The sequence below is a fragment of the Poecile atricapillus genome, chromosome 4 (genome assembly GCF_030490865.1).
Source record: "Poecile atricapillus isolate bPoeAtr1 chromosome 4, bPoeAtr1.hap1, whole genome shotgun sequence".
Taxonomy (NCBI): Eukaryota; Metazoa; Chordata; class Aves; order Passeriformes; family Paridae; genus Poecile; species Poecile atricapillus.
This window is the reverse complement of record NC_081252.1, coordinates 69,905,604-69,926,318: the sequence shown is the minus strand read 5'-3', so window position 1 is coordinate 69,926,318 and position 20,715 is coordinate 69,905,604. Positions and strand designations below refer to the sequence as shown.

Sequence of the window (20,715 nt, the reverse complement as noted above, 5' to 3'; positions counted from 1 at the left end):
ATGAGAGATGGGGTTAACTTTAAAGGAGGAAAACAGAGTAATAGGATTAAGCAGGACAGAGCAAGTGTCAAAGCAGGAATATGCATGAGAGGAGGGAAAGAGTGGGTGATGGAAAGAAGGCAAGTGAGTCACGAAACTTGGCTAGATCAGTGGATAAGGAAGTGAGTAGCTGGAACTTTGGAGACACAGTCATTCCCTAGCACAGAGATAGGCAAGAGCTAGGGTGTTTCTCTTTGGCAAAACAAGAGAAAAGCCCAGGAGCAGATGTTAAGAAGGTCTGCAGTTAGATGTTGCAGCAGCAGTGATAAATTTAAGCAACCCACTGCTGAAGAGACCACAAGTTTTAAGACAAGAATAGAGAAACACAGTTGTGGTTGAGAGGAGATGATCTCAGACACACATTAACGACAAAGGACAGAAACTGAGACACTGCACAGAAACAGAGGAAAGGGCTTAGCAACAGATGATGAGAACTGTTTATTTTGTGTGTAATACATTCAATTCATAGCATCTGGGTGGATCATCACTTCTGACACTGATGTGTCTAAATAACAAACCAAGGCAAAACTCCATCTGTGGGGAGAGGCCACTAGTGAAGAAACACAAGCTAAAGACAACAGTCTCTGGTTGTAAATACATATTTGAGTCTGAAACTCTAGACAGGTAACGTCTTGCAGTGATCTGTACTAGAAAAGGGTGCACATCACAGCCTAAGTGCCAGAAGTGCTCACACAGAAATTCTGGTAAATCTTCTAAGTCTACATTTTTACTCTTCATTAGTATATAGAGTCATAGGAGTTTGTTAGAACAGGTCAGAATTGAAGCATTGTGCCTGTTCACATGCATGCACAAGAAGGAAGTGTGGAAGTTTTCAGAAGTGACTTTACAATATAGTGCTCTTTGAAATTGTGAATATTCTATGGTAAGAAATATATATAGGAACAACAAAAGGCTGGAAATAATGACCAGTTAATAACTTTAACAGATGTGTGCCCTTAAAAATCAGATTTTACTAGCCTTTTTAGTGTAACATGCACAAAAAACGCTTGCTTTTACAACTAAAACCAAAACCTAGCATTTTGTAAAGCTTTATACAAATACTGGCATTCTGATTATACAGTCATTGATTGATTATAATCATTGAGAACAAAACCAACAAAACTCACTTAAGAAAGTCAATGATGAAAGACTTGTTCTTTCTGATCTCAGGTTTGAATTTGTTCAGTAAAAACACGAAACTGAACGACAACAGCACAGATATCTCCAGAAAATGTGCACATTGCATGTGAGCCAAAGCTTAAATTTCAAAAACCAGGTATGCATTTCCATTTTGGAAACACTGCAGGCAACTATTATTTATGTGCAGATGCTGTGACTGTGAGCACAATAATCATTGTGTGTTTAAATGAGATGCATAATTACCTGAGTATAGTTTTGAGAAAGCAACGTCATGACTAACTTCTTGGAAGTCATATTTTAAAGGCAATTCTTTGATTGTGAAGATGGCTCTGGTGTACAGCATGCTCATTTAAATGAGCACTATGTAACACCAGGCTATTTTCAGCTTCTGAAAGTAAGAGTTCGTGGCTTGAGTTATTTGACAGCAATGTGTAACTGGAGCAGTCATTTAAATATGATGCTTTGTTGTCAAAATCATATTATTAATTCCTGTGGATGAATAGCACAGCAATTACACCCACAGTCTATCAGATCTGTGTAAGACAAGCACATGACTGAATAATTTTTACATAGAAACTGACTTGCTTGTTTTTCTTCTCTACTTCTGTAACAGACAGTAATTAATTCATCTCAAGCAAGCCTGTCCATCTGTTGGATGCTGAAAAACATTTAGGGTTACTCAGAGAGGTAAGTAGGTGATTTTATTAGGTCTGGAAACATTTCAAACTTTCTTGCATATATTCTTCCTCTCATTAGAGCTGAAATACAATTTCAGATCAAGCTCAATCAAATGCACACAGTAACTGCTCTGCAGGATGTCACTGCAGCAAAGATTTTTTTAGTAATGTAAAAACTGTAAAAGAAAGAAAGTCCAAAGAAAACCAGATATGAAAATGAATAAGGGATAAAACACACACATGTAACTGGGCTGGAGTAGCAGGATCCTTGTCCTGGAAAAGGGAAGTGATGATGTCTCCTCTTACAAACAGTGTGCCTGATAGCAGGCAATATGGCAACAGAAAGACATACAAAAACTCCAAGAATTGAGAGAATATCAGCAATAAAGTAAGTTTTCTGAGGAAAATTATTATGTCTAAAGCAAAAACATTTGAGTTATACAATCATCAGGAATGAATACTTGATGTGGAGTGAACAAATATTCCATTTTTATGGCTCAAATCTTCACTGTTTTTTTAAAGCGATGGAGAGCAAAGGGCATGAAACACGTATGAAGACAACATACCTAATCCAATAATGCCCAAGGTCTCCCCTCTGATCCGGGCAGCTCCAGAGGCCACTTCCCGAATCTGCTCGACGCTCTGTACCCTCGTGCCTTCCCGCAGGGCCTGGTGCAGCCAGGTGGTTCTCCTGTACAGGTTCAAGATGTGGCACATGGTGGAATCTGCCGTTTCTTCTACGGAGGCGGCTGGCACGTTACACACGGCGATCCCTGCAAGCAGCGGGGGAGAGGATGCCAGTTGCCAAACAATGCTTGCTTTTTCCCACCCAACAGCAATACAGGAGCATGATGTTTGAAATTACAGGTATTTCAACACATCTTGCACAAATACTGAGTTTTTGACTGTAATGGAAGGCAGAATACCTGATATAACAGTTGACACCTATATGCAACTTATTTCTCTGGTTTTTTTATTACTAATTACCGTGCTTTTATTATTATTGCGAACTATGGCAGATAGTAAACAGGCCACTGAAACCACAGAAGGAAAGCACTGAAGATGTCTGATAGTTTAGAACATGAGCTTTGGTAAGTGCTTTACATTTCCACTGAGCTTGGTGTTTTGAACAGCCAAGAGAAATCTGCCTTGCTCTCAACAGTGTGGTCTATGATCACAGTTTAGGTTTAATTGTGTGAGTTAGCTTTCCACCTCTGGGCAAATACTGTCCCAAAAACTATCTATGCAAATAACAAAAAGGATAAAATAATTTATAATGACAGCAACTCTTATAAAGCCTTCACAGGATGACTGTTAGTAATTCCACATCATGTATAGATAATTATGATACAGGGAAGGATAATCTGGTACATGTCGCACAGGGGTTTTTAGAATTACATCAAACAACATCCCAGGCCTCTCCTGGTCCCCACATTAAAGAGAACCCATCTAATTGTCAATAGGAAAATGCAAAATCTGCTTCTGCATGGCATGCAAAGGTAATGCCAAATTAATTCCATGTTCCTAACTGAAAAGTTACCAGTTCAAACAAGTGTAACATCAAGCAGCTTGAAGTGTTACAGATATCCACAGAAAGCCCTGGAAGGTGGACTAACTCAAGACTCACAACAAGCCTATTTTACTTCAAAAAACAGATGAAGCAACAAGTGACTGTAATTGCATTCAAATAATCCCATTCTGCTTTTCACCTTCCAGTACTCAATACACAGCAGCTAAGCAAAACGCCTGAAAAACTTAGTGTCCTTTTTGACTTGTCTCTCTTCAGTCTTTCCATGTACTGCATGTTCTTTCCCTAATCACCAGCTCCCACAAATGTTTGTGTCTCAGTTCTGCTGACTGAGACAACAAACAGCACACAGTATAATTTCATGGTGGAGAAAAAAAAAAAGTGTTTTGTATCCTAAGAACACACAACAACTGTTTTCACTGTTCAGGTTTTTACATAACTAAATTCAGTAAGTCCTCAGCTAATGCCAGAGTATCTTAGGAAGCAAAGAAGAACAAACATTCTCTTCAAAAACAGCATCAATAGTAATATGACAAATAATAAGCTCATACTGTATTTATCTATGTTTTACATTCAGATGCCTTTATTCTACCACCCAGTACTTTTTTTACAGCTTTCTCTACATCACTAAAAACGAGCACAAGGAACTTACAGAAATGTTTCTTTCCTCTGCTCTAGAGGTAAGCCTGTCTGCTGAGTCACTGCCCTGAAGACTTACAAGAAGATATACCAGCATCATTTGCTGGAATATTAATCTTGGCATCCTGCTAACATTAATGGTAGCAGGAAATTCACTCTTTTTAAAAATGGGGCAAAAAACTCCACAGGGAGGGAGAGGTGAAAGACTGAAAAATAACATCCCTCTAAATACCTCACATTAAACACCTGCATTTGTTTATACAAAAAAAGTCTTTTTCATGGAGCAACAATGCAGGTTTTAAATGGCAACGTAAATTTAATAAATGTGTCTCCTAATAGCTGCCATCAACAAAATTATGCTTCAGAAGGAGCTTGAAGAATTATATTAGGTATTTGGGAAGAGGAATAATACAACCTTCTTCCCTAATAGGTTTCCTTAGGAAACTGAAGGAATAAAAGTCAGGTATTTTCTCCCCTGAATGGCAAGACTATTTTTCCCTATTTTTCTTCAACTTTAAAAGCAGCTCATTTTTGAAAGGCAAAGACATAGCAAACCACGAAAAGCAGCAAGACAGGCAAGGAAACAAAGAGACATTTCACATGGGAAAAGACAGCACAATCTCATTTCATATCCATTGATCATTGTTCCCTTCCCTTTACCCACTGCTTTCCGTGATTGTGTGCAGAGGTTTTATTCTGAAAAATGCAGGAGTCAACAGGCATTACCTGGGCTCCCACTTCACACGCATCCAGCTACACCCACAACTTGTATGTATCTTCTAGTCAACTATTCATGAAGTGGAGAAAAAGCATGTTTTATCCAAGAAACACAGATTTTCATGCTTTGTAAGAAGATTAAAAGTGCTAAGATAAAATAATGCTTAATAGGAAAAGCTGGTAACAAACCCTTGTGCCAGCTGTATGAAAAATAAGTCAAGAAGTTATTACTGAAGTTCAGGAATATGTTGGACTCTGGTCCAAATCTACTTTTCAAAACCCAATCAAAGCCTTTTAAAAAGAGCAGATCACTCCCACATTACCTCATTAAGATCCATATTACTTACCAGTTCAACAAATACAAGCCTCTCTGTCTCAGTAGTATTTAATTCCTGCCATTTCACCCAAACTTAATATTAAAATCAGAGGTTTTACTGTAATCTTTCCACCATTTACTGGCTTTTGACAGAGTGGACAATAATATTTTGTAAATGAAAGGATACACAACCAGGTTGTACCCTAACTTTATAACACAGTCTAATCACAAGACAGGAACAGAATGATTATGAATGTGGCCATTTAGCATTTCATATGAACAAGAATTTCCCATATCTGCTGTGTACTCTAGCTTGAAGAATTATGTGGCTGCACTTAGGTTATAACTTGAGTTAAAATCCAGCACAGAGACCTGCAGAAGAGACAGCCAGCAAACCTTCGAAGACCTTCCTCTTATCAGGGATTTTCTCCACAAACTGGGCTCCTGACTGGTCTGAGCCTTTGATCTGCACCTACATTTTGGCTTTTGATCTAGGATTTTACCCCAGGCCAGTATCTCCACACACACACAGGTTTTCTGAGGCTCTCAACACGTCTGACTGTGGCACCAGCTAAAGCAGGCAAAACACAGCCCTGCACACTTTCAGCCCTGACCTGTTCTTTATAAAATTGAGCAAGGAGTGGTTAAGGCTCTGCCACCATCACAACAGGTGAGTATTTTTTATCAGTAGCTGATAAACAGACCACATTACAGCTCCTCACTGCATCAATGGGCTATTGCTAGGACTAAGCACTGCCACACTGAAACAAACGTTTCCAAGGTATTTCCAGAACATAAGGGGAAACATACTTGGTCTCCACAATCTTGGGAAAGAAACAAAGAAAATCTTTACTCCAAGTGCTAGGTTGACCTTTAGATTACAGATAGGAGATAGTTTAACTTAAAGTAAGAAAAGTACAGATCAGATTGTTTCTTATTTTACAGTCAAACATCAAACACCATCTCTTCATAGCTCCAGTAGCTCAATTTATTCTGAAAAAGCAACAACTGATTCCCCTATAAAATTGGAATTTCTATTTTATGGAGTGGTTTAGTACTAAATCTCATGCATCATAAATAAGTCTCAGACAGGTGATAATGATCTCATATTTTTATTCAAACAGAAGTACTATGCCATGGCGATGGAATTATATTTTGTAATTGGATTACAGAAGTAGTAATTAAAATATACAACTGGGGTAAAAAAGATGAAAAATTATGGCCTTACTCCTTGGGTTTATATTGAGCAGGCAGATTGTCATCCTGCCACAAAGCTGTTAATATTATCACTTAATTAACTAATGCTAGTATCTCCATAATGAGTTTTATACTCTGATGAGAAAATTATACAGCTTAGGTATGATGCTAGTATTAAACACACAGAAAACATTAATACAAAAATTTAGATGCTATCAGATTTCTGGAGGCAAGTATATGATACAAAATGAAGTTTGCAATAGCCATACCTAAATCTCCAGCAGATTTGATGTCAATATTATCAAAACCGCTGCCAATTCGGACAATTATTCGAAGTGCTTTAAATTTCTCCAGGTCTTCTCGAGTTAAAGTTATAGTGTGATACATCAGTGCACCCACTGCTTCATTTAGTACCTATAAAGAAAATAGAGGAAAAAATACTTTATTTTTTTTCTTTCACAGAATCTCAGCTTAATATCATACACATATTTTCAAGTATAAAAGACAGTAAAAGCATTAAATACGGATTCTGGGCTTTTGTTAAAGGTTATTTCTCCAAATATCTCCCAGCCTCTTTGTAAGCCTTTTTCATCTGAAGTCTCCATTCTAGCATGATGGCAACAGCTTCAAAAGAACTAAGTGACTTGTACTTGTGGTCTTAGTAAGAGGGAAAACTCTCCTCATTCCCCAGGAAATGTTCTGCAATACTGACCCCAAGTACAAGTGCCACTGGACTGCATCTGCACATACAGAAGCAGCACAACATGGGAGCAAACACTCCCCATAAACAGTGAGTATTTTATGCTTAGGCAGCTGACATTCAGCTTTGAATGGAGTTACAGAGCAGTATCTCTTCACAAACACAGTGCTACAGGCATTCACTGCCCTATTAAACCACTTGATACCTGAACAGAAAACATTCAGTGATCACCTTCGAAAACAGAGACTGAAATTGGTCAACTCACACACAAGTGTTTGCCCCTCTGTTTACTGACACTGCGAATAAGCTCTCACTGATGGAAAACTGGATGTCACATAAATTGGTATTAACTGAGATGCCAAATTTGATGCCATTCAGGAAAATCCAAAGCCTCTGAGAAATAAGAAATTGCATAAAAGCAAAAATGCTGCAGAAAAAATCCTAAAACTTGTGAGAACATCAAAAAAGCAAAAATAAAAGATAGTCAGAAGCCCCTGACAAGTTAAATTATGTTAGAGTCCAACCTAACAAGTTAAATTATATTAGCATCCAGCCTACTCCAGAGCATTTAAGGGGTGTGGAGAAGGAAGCCAATCATGCCCAGCAATTTTGAATTCTACCAAACAGTGACACTGCACCCCACACAGCTGACATAAATTTATTTTTCAGATAGCAGAAAATATTTTCCTCTTTATATGAAAATTGCATGATTTTACTTCTTCAAAACACTTCACTGTGCTTATGCCTTCAATGCACTAGCTAATATCCTAATCGTTCTACAAGACACAAAACATGCACAAATCATTTCAGTAGCTAAGCCAGTTTTAATGACTTCAAGAGATTCCTACAACACACTTCACACAAAAGTTCTGCAGAGGCTCTACATGTCTTATTCAACAGACCTTTGGGTCTGGTATATGGACAGATTCTGTCATCTGAATTATTTCTGCTCATATGAGCATTTCCTAGTGTACTGCAAGGTCAGTAAAAATAATCAACATACATAATTTTAAAGAAACCATTGCAGCAAAGCAGAGTCTTGCACGCAGACGATTATAATTGCTGGAACCCAGGATCTGCAGCAGTGCTTAAAAATATATAAATAAAAAAAAAAGAAAATAAAGCCAAACTCCATAAAAATGAAAGAAAAGCACTCATTACTGAATACTTCACAAAATTATTTATACTATTTCAACATGTGTTTCTGGACTGAGAAGTTCAGTTCTAATTCAGATAAAGACCAAATTCCTTTGAGCAGAATTTGCATTTACCAGTAAGAACTGCAAAAAAAATTACAAATTACACATCCTTCAAGAATGCAGCTACAACATAATTCAAAGACCAGCTGTAGGCTCTGATCTTATAAAATGATTACACACACACAAAACCCCTTGATTTTAATGGTGCAAACAAGTCCTTTAGAGATTACATCCAACAGTTCCCAATCAGAAAGACTGCACTCACCAGAATGTGTTACCTAGAGCTGTTACACAGGGTTAATAAAAACTCAACACAGTTGGGTTTGCTTCTCCAGTGAGATTACAGCTGGCATGGACCAAGCCTGAGGTACCCTATACAAGAAACAGTCTCTCTTAGGATGAGAGAGCCCACCTAACATGCCCTTAGGTTATTTCTGCTCCCACTAGAGGATGAAATAAAATCGTTCAAGGATCTCCCAGCCTCAGTGATGTGGAAATTTCTTCAAAGCCGGTTGCAGCACTTGCTGCTTCAAGCCTCAAGGTCAAGTTATGATATCCTGGCTGTCTCCAACAAGCCATGTCCCCTATTCTGTGTTGCATCATTTATTTTCCCCTGCCCCCTCAAGGTTGCTCTGGATGACTGTGCTGTAGGAGAAAACATCACTTGGTTTAGCTGACAGATGAGCAAGAACTGAAGAAGCTCAGAAGTTTCAAAGACACACCCCTAAGGCTCTGTGAAGCCAGAGGCTCCTCTCCCAGACTGAAAAAGGCCAGTGGTGGGTGTATTTTGGGGGGTAGAGCTGCCACCACTTTAAGGACTGCATCCAACAGGGGTTAAAGCACAGCTGAACTGGCTCAGACATTTGTGCTTTAGTATCAGAGTAATTCACTCAGGGAAGCAGATTTTCATTTCATAATCATGGATATTTTATTAGCTCATCCAGTCAAGACTGGCATTTGGACTCTAAGAGCACTGGTGTGGACCCATTACAACACGTTTTTTGGGCCCATCTAGGTTATGGCTTGGCACCAGGAGGAGACAAAAAAGTACTGGAAAGCTTGGGAATGTGTTCAATAAAAGGGAAAATACTTCCCAGCTATAGCTTAATGCTGACACTAGCCATTTCCACAGGCAGTCATTTACCCATCACACGGGATATGAAACAAGCAAATGCAAGTGACAGATCTTTTAGAATTTCTTTCTAGTCACTGAGCCTCCCCTAGGATTATGGGCTAGTTAGCAAGGAAATCCACTGCTAAAAACTTAATACCCTCCAAGAGTATTTTATCACATTAATTTGATAATTTAATTATGTTACTGCTTTTTGCTACTGGACATGTGATTGAAATAGGTCAAAAAGGCAGAAAATAATAGCAGAAAATCTGAAGTAAACATTCAGCACTGGTGAATGTTAATAATACCACTTAGATTAAAAAAGTAGTGGAAGTTGCTGTATTTTGGAATTGTTTGCATAAATTATATTCTCATTCATTACATGTATTAAATGCACACAAGGAAGTTTGACAAGTTTTTCAATCCAAGTTTATCCAACATAAGTATCAACAATTCCAGAAAATGAAATGATCTTTAGAAAAAAAATAGCCGTGCACAGAAGTAATTCATTGATGATTTAACAGAAGAGATGGATGCATTGAGAAAATCAGGGAGAATACGTGATTTTTCTCCATAATTTTCCATAATGAACCTGATGGAATTTTTAACAAATTCAAGAACAATTTTATTACAAGGAGATCAAACTTGTGAGAGATAAAGGACAAGGCAGAAATTCCAGACCAGTCTGAGTATATGGCAGTCAGACCATGCTCTTTGATGATTTCTTGCAAGGAAAGGCAATGGAAAAACCTGACAGAAAATGAGCAGAGTAATTTGTGTTCCTCCAACAGCCATTCCTGCTCTCATCACACTGCAACTGTGCTCTCTGGGAAGAAAGGATCTGAGGCAAAAGCTGAAACACGGGACATAAACTGGCTTCCTTCTGTTACCAAATGATTATGTAGCTCACCTGCCTGATTTCTGCGCCTTCACACTTCCTTCCAGGTGAAGCTACAATTCACTGCTGAGAGTCTTTTTCATTCCCTATTCCATGAGCTAACAGCTTTACCCTTCACAACAGTATGGACAGGTCCTTCTGCTGTTCTTCAGCCTCAAAATGACTACTCTGCTTTCACAACACGCCAGGTCACCAAGGCTCTTAGGGAACAGATGACACAGTAGTAGGAGACATTTCTATTTCCAAGAATTTAACAAATCCTGAGCACTGATTACCCAAAGTTGAAATCCTTCTAAATGTTTTCCCATCTACATTTTCCCTCCTTCTTTCAGCACCACACTATTTTAGCCATCATGCCAAACGTCACACAGTCACCACTGTGACACACACATCTCATTATTTGGGGAAGAACTCGAAGCCTCTTGCTTACTTTTACAAAAACGTGTATCATAAGATGCTAAGAACTAAAGAGCAAGCCCTCCTCTTCTTGGAGCATGTCAAGACACTTCAAGATTTGATTATGAGAGGCTGAGCCCAGACACTCATGGATCAGCTCCAGAGCACAGAAACACAACACAGTACACAAAATGCCAAACTACTTCAATGCAGAGACAAAAAAAAAATTTATAAATTACAAGTTGAATATGACAAGGTATCCATCTTAAAAACAAAAATCATCACTAGAAACTGCTGTATTTAATCTGGTTCTAGAAACTACGAAGTGTTGCATTTCTTCGACTTGAAGTTTGATGTATCATCTCTAAAAAAAATATGTTCCAATGTCACCAACAGACTTGAGATATTTTGCACATTTGGGTGGAACAAATGTACTTTACCAAAACCGAGTAGGCCTTGCCTTATTTAACTTGCAAAAAGCAGCTGCACGTTGAATTTGTAACCAATAGTCTGTCACATGGGGAAGGCTGCAGAGACTCAGAGCTGCTCTCAAAGCCTCCCTACAACACTGCAAAGGGTCCATGTGAAACCAACGCCATTAAAGCTAAAAAGAAAAGCCAGAGTGCTCAAGTGGTATTTAGTGGCTCTCCAAAGCTGTTACATTGTGTTGCTTTTTACAAGTTCTTGCTTCTCTTTACAAGCTCGCAGCTCCCTGTTAGGTTCCTATGATCCATGGTGCTGTCAGTAAGCCACCTATTTCATATAAACTTTACTCAGCCAGGATACTCTCTAGTGAGGACCCTAAACATTAATACTTAAGTTTATACTGTCCATAAATACAAGTGTAAATATTTTACACAAACATAAACAAAACTTACTTGCAAGCTCCTGAAAACACACTCACTAAAAGCCTATATATCCATACACTATATAAACTACATATATATATATATGTGACATATATGTATGATAGTGTATTTCTAGTCTTCAAAAATTAACATTAAAAAAATATATACATACAAATAGACACTACATAAAAAAACCTGTATAGTCTATATACAATTTCCTTTTAAATACTATATTGAAACCAGTCTTTCCAAGCCAGGATTTACTGACCATTACATGCAGTTTTAATGACAGAAGTCAATTTGAGAATACAGACTCCTGAAAAACGTTTTTACCAAATAAAATGCTTCAATGAAAAATCTTTAACAGGAGTTCTGTGTGTTAGTTTGTCTATTAATAGCACTGAATTGTGTCTATTCATAAGGTTGAATTGAGGCCAAGTCTATCAGACACTACAGTGGATTGAACATCTATACCAAAGGATATTATGGAGTTATGGAAGTCACTGGTGACAACTCAACCCATTTTTTTCCAAAGTCTTTCATAAAGAGTCTGATCCAAAGTTCATTCAGTTTCAGTACTTTTACAAGGTTTTGGATCAGCTCCGAGGTGACAATTTACTCCTAAACAGACGTTATTGTTTAGAACAAGGCTGTTTCCTTTCAATCTGTATTCTTTGAGAATTTAAATCTGATGGAGAACTAAAATGCTTCAACTACATCATGAATATAAACAGCACTGATGGTGTAAACATAAGCTTTACTGCTAAACAAAGAACTGGAAGCTTGAAAAACTACCTCACTTAACCATTGCTGTAACAGGGACAAATCAAAGAGCTGAACAACAGCACCATTCTGAATTTGTTTCTATCAGTTTTGAAACATTTGTCACTTTTCAGCTCCTCTTTGAAAAGGTGTTTGATAAAATTGCCATCACTAGAACTGTTTTCTACATTTAATTCCTATGTGACTGAAAAATTTCAAGTTCTGTTGAACAGGAAGTTCAGCTTTAATTTTTTTTTTTTTTAACTTAAAACTACAAATATGGAAACGCAGTATCCTTTTGAAAATTATTTTATGTTGTGCTCAGAAAACAGGAGTGAATGGATCTGACACATTCTGCCCCAATCTCTGCTAGGGCTGGGACACAGGTTTACCCAACAGACTCTGTTCCCACCTCCATCCAAGGACTACTCACTGCTCTCATCAACGTTCTGGTCAACTGTGTAAATGCTTGAAGCTGTAAACCCAGTCAACCACAGACATTTTTCTTCTACCTGATTTGCAACAAGATGTAGGAGAGCACATAATTACAGAAAAAGAGAATGAAAAAATGTACTCAGCTGTAAATAAACTCTTGACTTCTTTCCAGCCTGTATATTTTGTATTAAAGACCATTCCTAATCAGTTGTGCTTCCTGTCTTTTCATCTGGCTTTGCAAGAATCACTGTTTTCTCTCTTCTTGGTTGAGATGCCTGCCTATTTCCAGCTCTTGCACATTGTTTACATTTATCCCTCTTGATCTACACAGCACTTCCATGTTACAGAACACACAGCAAAGGTCAGGAAGCCCAGAAAGCAAAGAACATGAACTCAAAAAAATCCTGGGCAACACAAAGACCTCAAGGGTGTGCTTGAGTCTTTTATGATTTTATAGGTACAGAAGTGGAAAAGAGCAGCAATACTGCAGTAATCAGAGTGCTGGGTAGGCTGCCAAGGAGCCAGGAAAAGCAGCAAACTGTGAATGGCACGGAAACGAAGAGGGATTGGGAAAAGGAGGCAAACAGACAAGGGAGCATGAGATAGTGAAAAAAGAAAAGTTGACCTGGAATGAGGATGGAAGCAAGCTAACTGTTTTTAAATAATTTTTTTGGATGAACAACTGTATGTTTGGCAGAACAAACCAAAACACTGTGTACACTTGGAAGCAGTCTTAGATAGTTACTAAGAGAACTTATTAACACATCATTAACTGTAAAATAAAAGCCAATTTAAGAACTGTAACTTTTGTAGACAGTAATGCAATCTCTAATAAGAAATTTAAACACTGAAATCTTAAAATATTTTTACCCTAAATGACAGAAGTTTTCTGATAGGATGCAATGAACCGAACTCCCAGTTATGCCATGATAAGAGTTTGACAAACGTAATGCTCAACTTCACACAGCCATATGCAACATCTACAATAAAACAGAACTTATGGGTTAAGGGATAAAAACATCTATTGCAGCCTTGCAGACTGGCTTGAAAATAAACAGTTTTTTCTAGAGAGAATGGAAAACAGAAACCAAAAACCAGTAGAACCTTACACATGAGTAAATTCTGAAGAAGTGTGATAAATATCCTCTAACTACAAAGTTATTTCAAAACGTTGGGTCACTCTCAGTAGATGTCAGTATTCATTAAAGCACTGGCAGCTTGATTTTCCAGAAGGAGGGAAATTTATCTTCACCATCAAAATTGCTTTCCAAAGCAGTGGAATGGGGAACAAATGCTTTGACCTGAGATGAAGCATAGTTCTACTACATGTAATTATTTATTTGCAACATTACAACTTGTTACTTATTTTCCACAGTTTAATCTCCTCAACCATAAAAAGTGATTGACAGATGAACACTTGGCAGAAGGGAATTGCTACAGAACTGCAACTCAGGCATCACCCAGTTGAGAAAACTTCTTGAAGGAGAACACACAGTAAGGTATTTGCTGAAATCCTGGTTTTGACCCTGTACACAAATGGCATTCATCCTTGCTTCTTTTCCACATTTCTAGATGTGTTAAAATCTCTCAGCCTGCTTGCTCCTCTATGAAGAACTACCTAGCTTGTACTTTGCTGTCTCACAAGCTATGATAAATTCCCCTTCCCACTCTATTTCCTTGAAAAACTGAAAACACAGTATTTTAAAGCACTGTCTTGTCCCTGGAACTCTCATGACCAGCAGAAATCCCTTCTGCAGGTTCCAAAATGTTAATTTCTCAAACGCTGACTCCTCACAACCCTGTGATCAAGGCTCCACAACTGTGCAAGCTGAGTTAAATATCTATCATCAGAAGGATGTTTCCTAGCCATCCTTCTGCTGTCTTTCAGTCCTTTCCTCCCCATCTGACTCTTGGTTCATGTCTTTCCCCCTGCCCCATTACTGTCACCCACCTAGGAGTATCAAACAATGTCAATCACCTTTCAAACCCCATCCTAAACTTCCCAGCCTCTGGCTTGCTCCCTGCAACTTCACATTAAATCTATCTGTATGTGCTAGGCTATTAATTCAGTAGCTCTTCCTAACATCTGTTATCAAAATCTGCACTTCAACTAACAGGGCAACATCATTTAGTATGGCTAAAAATGTGCATTCATAAATACGTGAACATTCTTGATTCTGTTTTAAATATGCAGCTCTTTATTTTATAACCTTTTGTGAAAACAATTTTATATTTAGCAAAGCACCATTCCTAAATAATGTATTATTCAAACAGTACTAAAAGACAAATATTCCTCTAAAGATAGGTGAAAAATAGTCATTTTTCAGTACAGATGAACAGTGAAGAGTTTTCACACAGAAGTGAACAGTGCTTAACACATCATAAAACTGAATACAACAGTATGATAATGAATTAAGGTTTGTGACTTTTTCACAGAAATTTATTACCTTAGAGACCCAAATGTTTTAGGACTATCTCATCCTTTAGACAAGCGAAAATCTGTATTATGGCACTGTACTGATAGGTAGTGAAAATATATTGTCCTGATGTATTACTGAGATCATTGAGAATTAATTATTTTTGTATAATAAAAAGCAAAGGATGCAAGCCTTAGTATAATCCCATCAATACAGCAGTGCTGTGAAGATCAGTAACAGATTACCTATGTCACTCATCAGTTATTCACAATACTTTTCCAAACCTGCAATTTGAGAGACACACACTCAATCTTAGGATCTGAAAAGTTCATTTATTACACGCCACTGCTAACAGAAAAATATCCATTGTTTTTATGCAAGGCATTCATGGCACACAGGAATACCCCAGTCTAGATGCACCATAAGTAAATGATGTTGGTTTTAGTAAGCAAATCATAAAACTATACAGGTGGCACAGTAGCCAACACTGGAGTGTTCACCTGAAGAGCAGACTGTTCTTATCTACTAATAAAAGTAGAACAGCATTTATAGTACTTCTTCTTCATGTGTCATTTAGTCCTTGTACATGGAATACATCTACTGACTCCTAACAGTGGTGTGAAATAGGAAAACAGTAAAATAAAAGCAACTTCTCAACATGATTAAAATTAAATACACAGAAAAAAGGCACTCTATCACATTTTAATTCTTGATATATAATAAAATAAAAAGGAATTGAGGAAAAAAAAGCTTGGGTTTCCTTTAAATTAAAAAAACTCCATATATTTTCTTTGAACCTTAAAAACTAAGTTTTATTTTATTAAAAATCTCAATAAACATTATCTTTGCAGATCCATTATGAATGAAGACCGAGAAGTTTTCGATTCCTTTAATGTGTTCTCAAGTTAGGCTGACATACACCACATTTTCCATGCAAATTTTGGGTTAGCATTTGTTTTGAAGCTCTTCTGCAGTGATAATTCTCAGTGCACAAGGCTACCTAACACAACCTGCACAATTCCTTGACTAAACAAAGGAATCACAAAGTTACCCACACAAACAATCCGATACTTGAGATTTGTCTTTCCAGGCAAAGGCTGAACAACAGAAATGTTTACAAGGAGCACTTCAAGATATCATCTAGGAGTATTTTGCTCAGAATTAACTCTCTCCATGAATCTAATTCAGCAGGGAAGCAGAAGGACAACATCCAGCCAAGGACACACTAAAGCACAGCTCACCAGACACTGTAATATCACATCACATGTTCCAAATCATTAAAATTAAAATATTTGCATTTCCTAAAACATCTCAGTTGTCCCTGTTAAACATTACCTTTTCATGAATTTCTTGTGTAGACTGAGCATCACAAAATGCCACTGTGGCTACATCCTTCAGAATAGGCATTTCTACTGTACAGTCCCTGCCATCCAGCAACGCTACCAAAGGGCGCGGGTGCATGGGCCCATTCATGATCGGAGGTCGAATGCCTGCAAAGAAACAGAGAAGACTTGTTATTCAGGCTGTGCAAATGGGATTAAAAATAGGTTATAGCTAGTCTTGTTTATTCTGATAGCAGAAAAAGATTTCAAGGACTGAAGCTAATAAAATAGGAATGAGTTTACACTCAGCTGTCAACCAAACACAGAAGACCTTACAAAGAAACTCCATGGAGGTTCAGAAGGCTGAACTCTGAAGGATGGATAAAACCACCGAGGGAATAGTGTACTTGTTTTTTAAAGATATATCCTTACTGCACTAATAAGAAGTGTCTGTGCAACCTTATTCAACCTTTAGGTTTTGATTGGATTCCACACCTTTGTCAGCTCTAGAACGAGTGAGAAATATCTTGCCCAGGCTTGCAAGAAGACTGGAGCTTATGGAATATCATAACTCAGTGAGGATTTGAGTATTCAATTTACATATATAATGATGATTCTGCTGAGACTAAAGTTTAACTTCAAAAAGCCTACAGCAGCAAAATTTTCCATTTACTGAGGATCCAGTGTCCAAATTTACAAGCAAATTGCTGATCTATGTAGGTCTGCTTAGACTTAAAAAGTTTTACCTAACAGTTCTATATAGCTTAGTCAAACTCATCATACATAATCCACCACTGAAAACTCTTACAAAACATTAAAAAATGTCCCCCCTAAATCAATGTCACACTCCGAACACTGTAGAGTGACAAAGAAATTCACACCAAATATCAGGGAGAAGGAAAATCAGTCCAAACTGAAGACTTCATTTGCATCCTCTTTACAGAGTCTGGAAATGAAAAGTAATCTGTAAGATATTTAGAGAGCATCTCTTTAACAATACAGATGCTATAAATACACTGAAATACTCAAGGGAATAATATTAAACCATTACATTTACAAAATGTAGTTAAGCATGGGTGGGAAAAAGGACTTCCTGAGGAGATAATGAAAAGCAAAATGAACAGTAAAGTACATGATCTTTCTCTTCTTTTAAAATAAGAAGTTTTAAGCACTGCAAAGTGAATCAAGCTAGATATTTCTTGTATACGAATTTCAACACATAGTTTTGGTGCAGTGTAAATTTTAAAACACTGCTTATTTGCTTGATAATCCAAGTTAGTGCAACACCAATGCAAATCACTGAGGTCCCCCAGTTAACTTCTACAAGCAGTTGCTGCATCTTAAGTCCCAATGTCAGAAAACAAGTCCTGAAAGACTGGTATCTGCATGTCAAGTGGACGGAAAATCAGTAGAATCCCAGCTGTACAAGGGATCTGGTGAAGAAAACCAGCTGCTGGGAAGAGAGATTTTTCACAACTCCACTAAAACAGCATCTAATTTCCCCCTGGGACCAGCCTCAGGTCTGGGGCTGAAGGACAGCTCCAGAGACTGCTGCCTTCACAGTCCCTCTCAGCGGCCTAGCCTGACCCCAAAAATTCCATGTCCACTCCTAACCAGCTCAGGATAGCCCCACTGCAATCTGGTACTTAAATTCTTTACCTATTTGAACAGTTCTTATATCTGAAGACAAGAGAACAACAGTCATGATATTTGGATCTTTTCTGTTCTAATTCCAGAATCTCCCCACATCTGGTGATACCAATGGACTGACTGACTCTGAAGTACTCTCACCATTTTTCAGATGGGAAAAAATACCCATCAGCAAAGTTTTCCATGGAAATTACACTCTGTTGCAAAAATATCCACTCCTAACCTCTCCTATGATAGAGAAGCTTAGAAATGCTTCTGGTGCATGTTATTTCAGTAATATTCAATCACCAAAACTAAATGGGAGACAATATGTAATTTTTTGAAACTCTCCATCTTGATAGCTTACTATTGATACTTGTCTGAACCAAAAGTGGCCACAGAACCATCATACAGACGTTCTTAGTAAACAAGCTACGTACCAGAAATGTGGTACAGGACACAAACACTAGAATATACAACATAAAAATACTTAAGTTATTAATGGAACAATTAGATCATTTAATAGGGATTTAATTATAAAAGCCCACATTAAATTTACTTAAAAACATCCAAGGATAAAGCATATTATAGGCTTGTTCACATATTTTTGTAAACAGTATATATGACAACATGAATAAAATGCAATTATGCCTAGAAATAAATGCAAAAATGGCATTGCAAAACCTCTTCATTTTGCTTAGAGTTAACTGTGCTCACTCAACAACTGAATGTTATGGTCTTGGTCTTGCCAGCAGAGCAAAGCCAGAAATTCAATAACAAGTCTGAATGCTAGCTAAAATAAAATAAATTAAAAAAAAAACCAAACCAAAACAACAACAAAAAACACCCATATCAAAACAAAAAACCCCAAAACCCAAACAAACAAAAAAACCCCAAAACAATTGATAAGTTTGAGACTGAAGCTGTTGCAGATGAATGAGGAAAAATATGGCACAGGTGATTCCCTTAGAGCTACAACTAAAGCACCTCTGTCAACAGCAGAGCACATAGTTCAAACCGAAAAAAGCAGATGAGATTATAAATTCTTACTTCTAAGAAACACTTTCTGACTAGAGCTATCTCAAAAAAAATAATATGTTACAGCACTAAACAGAGCCCTTTCAGATAACGTTTTCTCTAAAATACATAAAGGTGTGGTCTGATTTTTCCCTCATGCCAGTATATCTAAATTTCAACCAAGTTATTTGTGTAACATTGGTGCTAAGGGGAATGCCAGACCAAGCCCCAAAGCATAGGAACAGAAGTCAAAAAACAACCAGAAGGACAAACCCTCCCTGAGAGAATCTAAGCCTTTGTTAAGAATCCCCAGAACTGAAATACATCCAGTGACCTTGACCATAAAAACCCCACAAACCTTTGCTTGCCAAAATCCTTTCTGAACTTCAGCACAGACTTCCTGTTGCACAATCTTTCTGCCTAAATATCCTGCCACTGAATGGCAGGCAGTAACTCCCCACTTAGGTTAACTTCCAGGAACTTCATCACAGTGGCAGTCACTATTTAAAGTTCACATTTGGGAAGATATGGCTTTACTATGAATCAGAACCTTTTGAACAAAAAGCTTCCTCTTCCACCATTTAGATATGTTCTGGTTTTTATCTAGAAATGTCACACTGCACCGTGCCTTTGGCTTTGCAGGAGACCCTTGGAGAGGCAGCAGAAAGCAATGTGTATTTAAGAGCAGTATTTTCCATGCCTGCATTTACATAATAATGCAACTATAATAATTCAACTCTGTGCCAGAGAGAAGTAGCTGTGAAGTGGTCAGAAGCGACATTCAACACGACAAACGTGAAACTGATTCAAAATAATAATTTCTCTTAGCTGGCTCATTCAAATATTATGGTATAGCATTTCACATTACACAGGTAACAAAAATTTTACCATCCACCCCCACATCCTACAACTTTGTTATGGGAAAACAATCTCAGTTTATCCTAACTAAAGACTTTCAGGAACCCCTACCAACCTGACATTTCTTAATCTGAGCTTGATTTCCAGGGTCATGAATTCGATTTCTCAATGCTTTACAATCTTCAGTATTCTGAGGCAAAATAGCAGCCTGTCATTCCATCCTCATTTCCATGTCCTTAATTTTTCTTGCAGCCTCCTGTAATCTTGAACCAAATCTTTTATACTTCTTATCCACTGCAACCTCTGTAGCCTGGATGATGTTCAAATTTTTACTAAAAATTAAACACAAACAATACATTAAAACAACATTAAGGGTCTGACTCGTGCTCACAGAAGGTAGGAAACTCAAAGTTAAAGCTTCTCACTGCATCTGTACCCTTCCCCCAATGGCTGCTGGCTTTCCACCACAACTGCTGTGCTGCCACTGGCCATTAACATTCCAGGGAAACCAGTGGAGTGTTAAGACACACACGGCACCTTGCTCAGGACAGCAGGTGTGTTGTGAATACACCTACCTGGAGCAGTCGGCAGCACTGACACAGCCCAGGCTTTGCCTGGGTGAGCAGGGATCCAGGGATAGCGTGTGGGCTCCAAAATGCCCGTGCTGGAGGGCCAAGCGCTCCAGTGGGTACCAGAGATGGAGTGAGAAGCCTTAACTCTGAACTTGATGGTTTTGCTGGGTGTAAGTCAGGCCCTTAAGGTTATCTAAATGTATTAAAGAAAAAAACCTAACACTTTCCCAACAGTTCTAATCCAGCTGTTAGTCTGGGGTTTCTGCCCTGTCCCCATATGGAAATAATCTGGTGG

The 20,715-nt window shown here is 37.9% G+C and overlaps 1 protein-coding gene across 7 annotated transcripts in view; it reads right to left on the bottom strand.

The window, feature by feature from the left end:
* Positions 1 to 20,715, bottom strand: part of CTBP1 (C-terminal binding protein 1) — a 235,768-nt gene that overhangs the window by 20,090 nt on the left and 194,963 nt on the right. For 6 of the 7 annotated variants that reach the window (XM_058837314.1, XM_058837313.1, XM_058837319.1 and 3 more), the window contains 3 exons: positions 16,358 to 16,512; positions 6,523 to 6,667; positions 2,423 to 2,629 (listed from right to left, as the gene is read on the bottom strand). In XM_058837314.1, the coding sequence (XP_058693297.1) occupies positions 2,423 to 2,629; positions 6,523 to 6,667; positions 16,358 to 16,512 (507 nt within the window). Of the gene's footprint in view, positions 1 to 2,422; positions 2,630 to 6,522; positions 6,668 to 16,357; positions 16,513 to 19,963; positions 20,181 to 20,715 lie in introns of all 7 variants that reach the window. The other variant, XM_058837318.1, reaches the window with a different exon arrangement.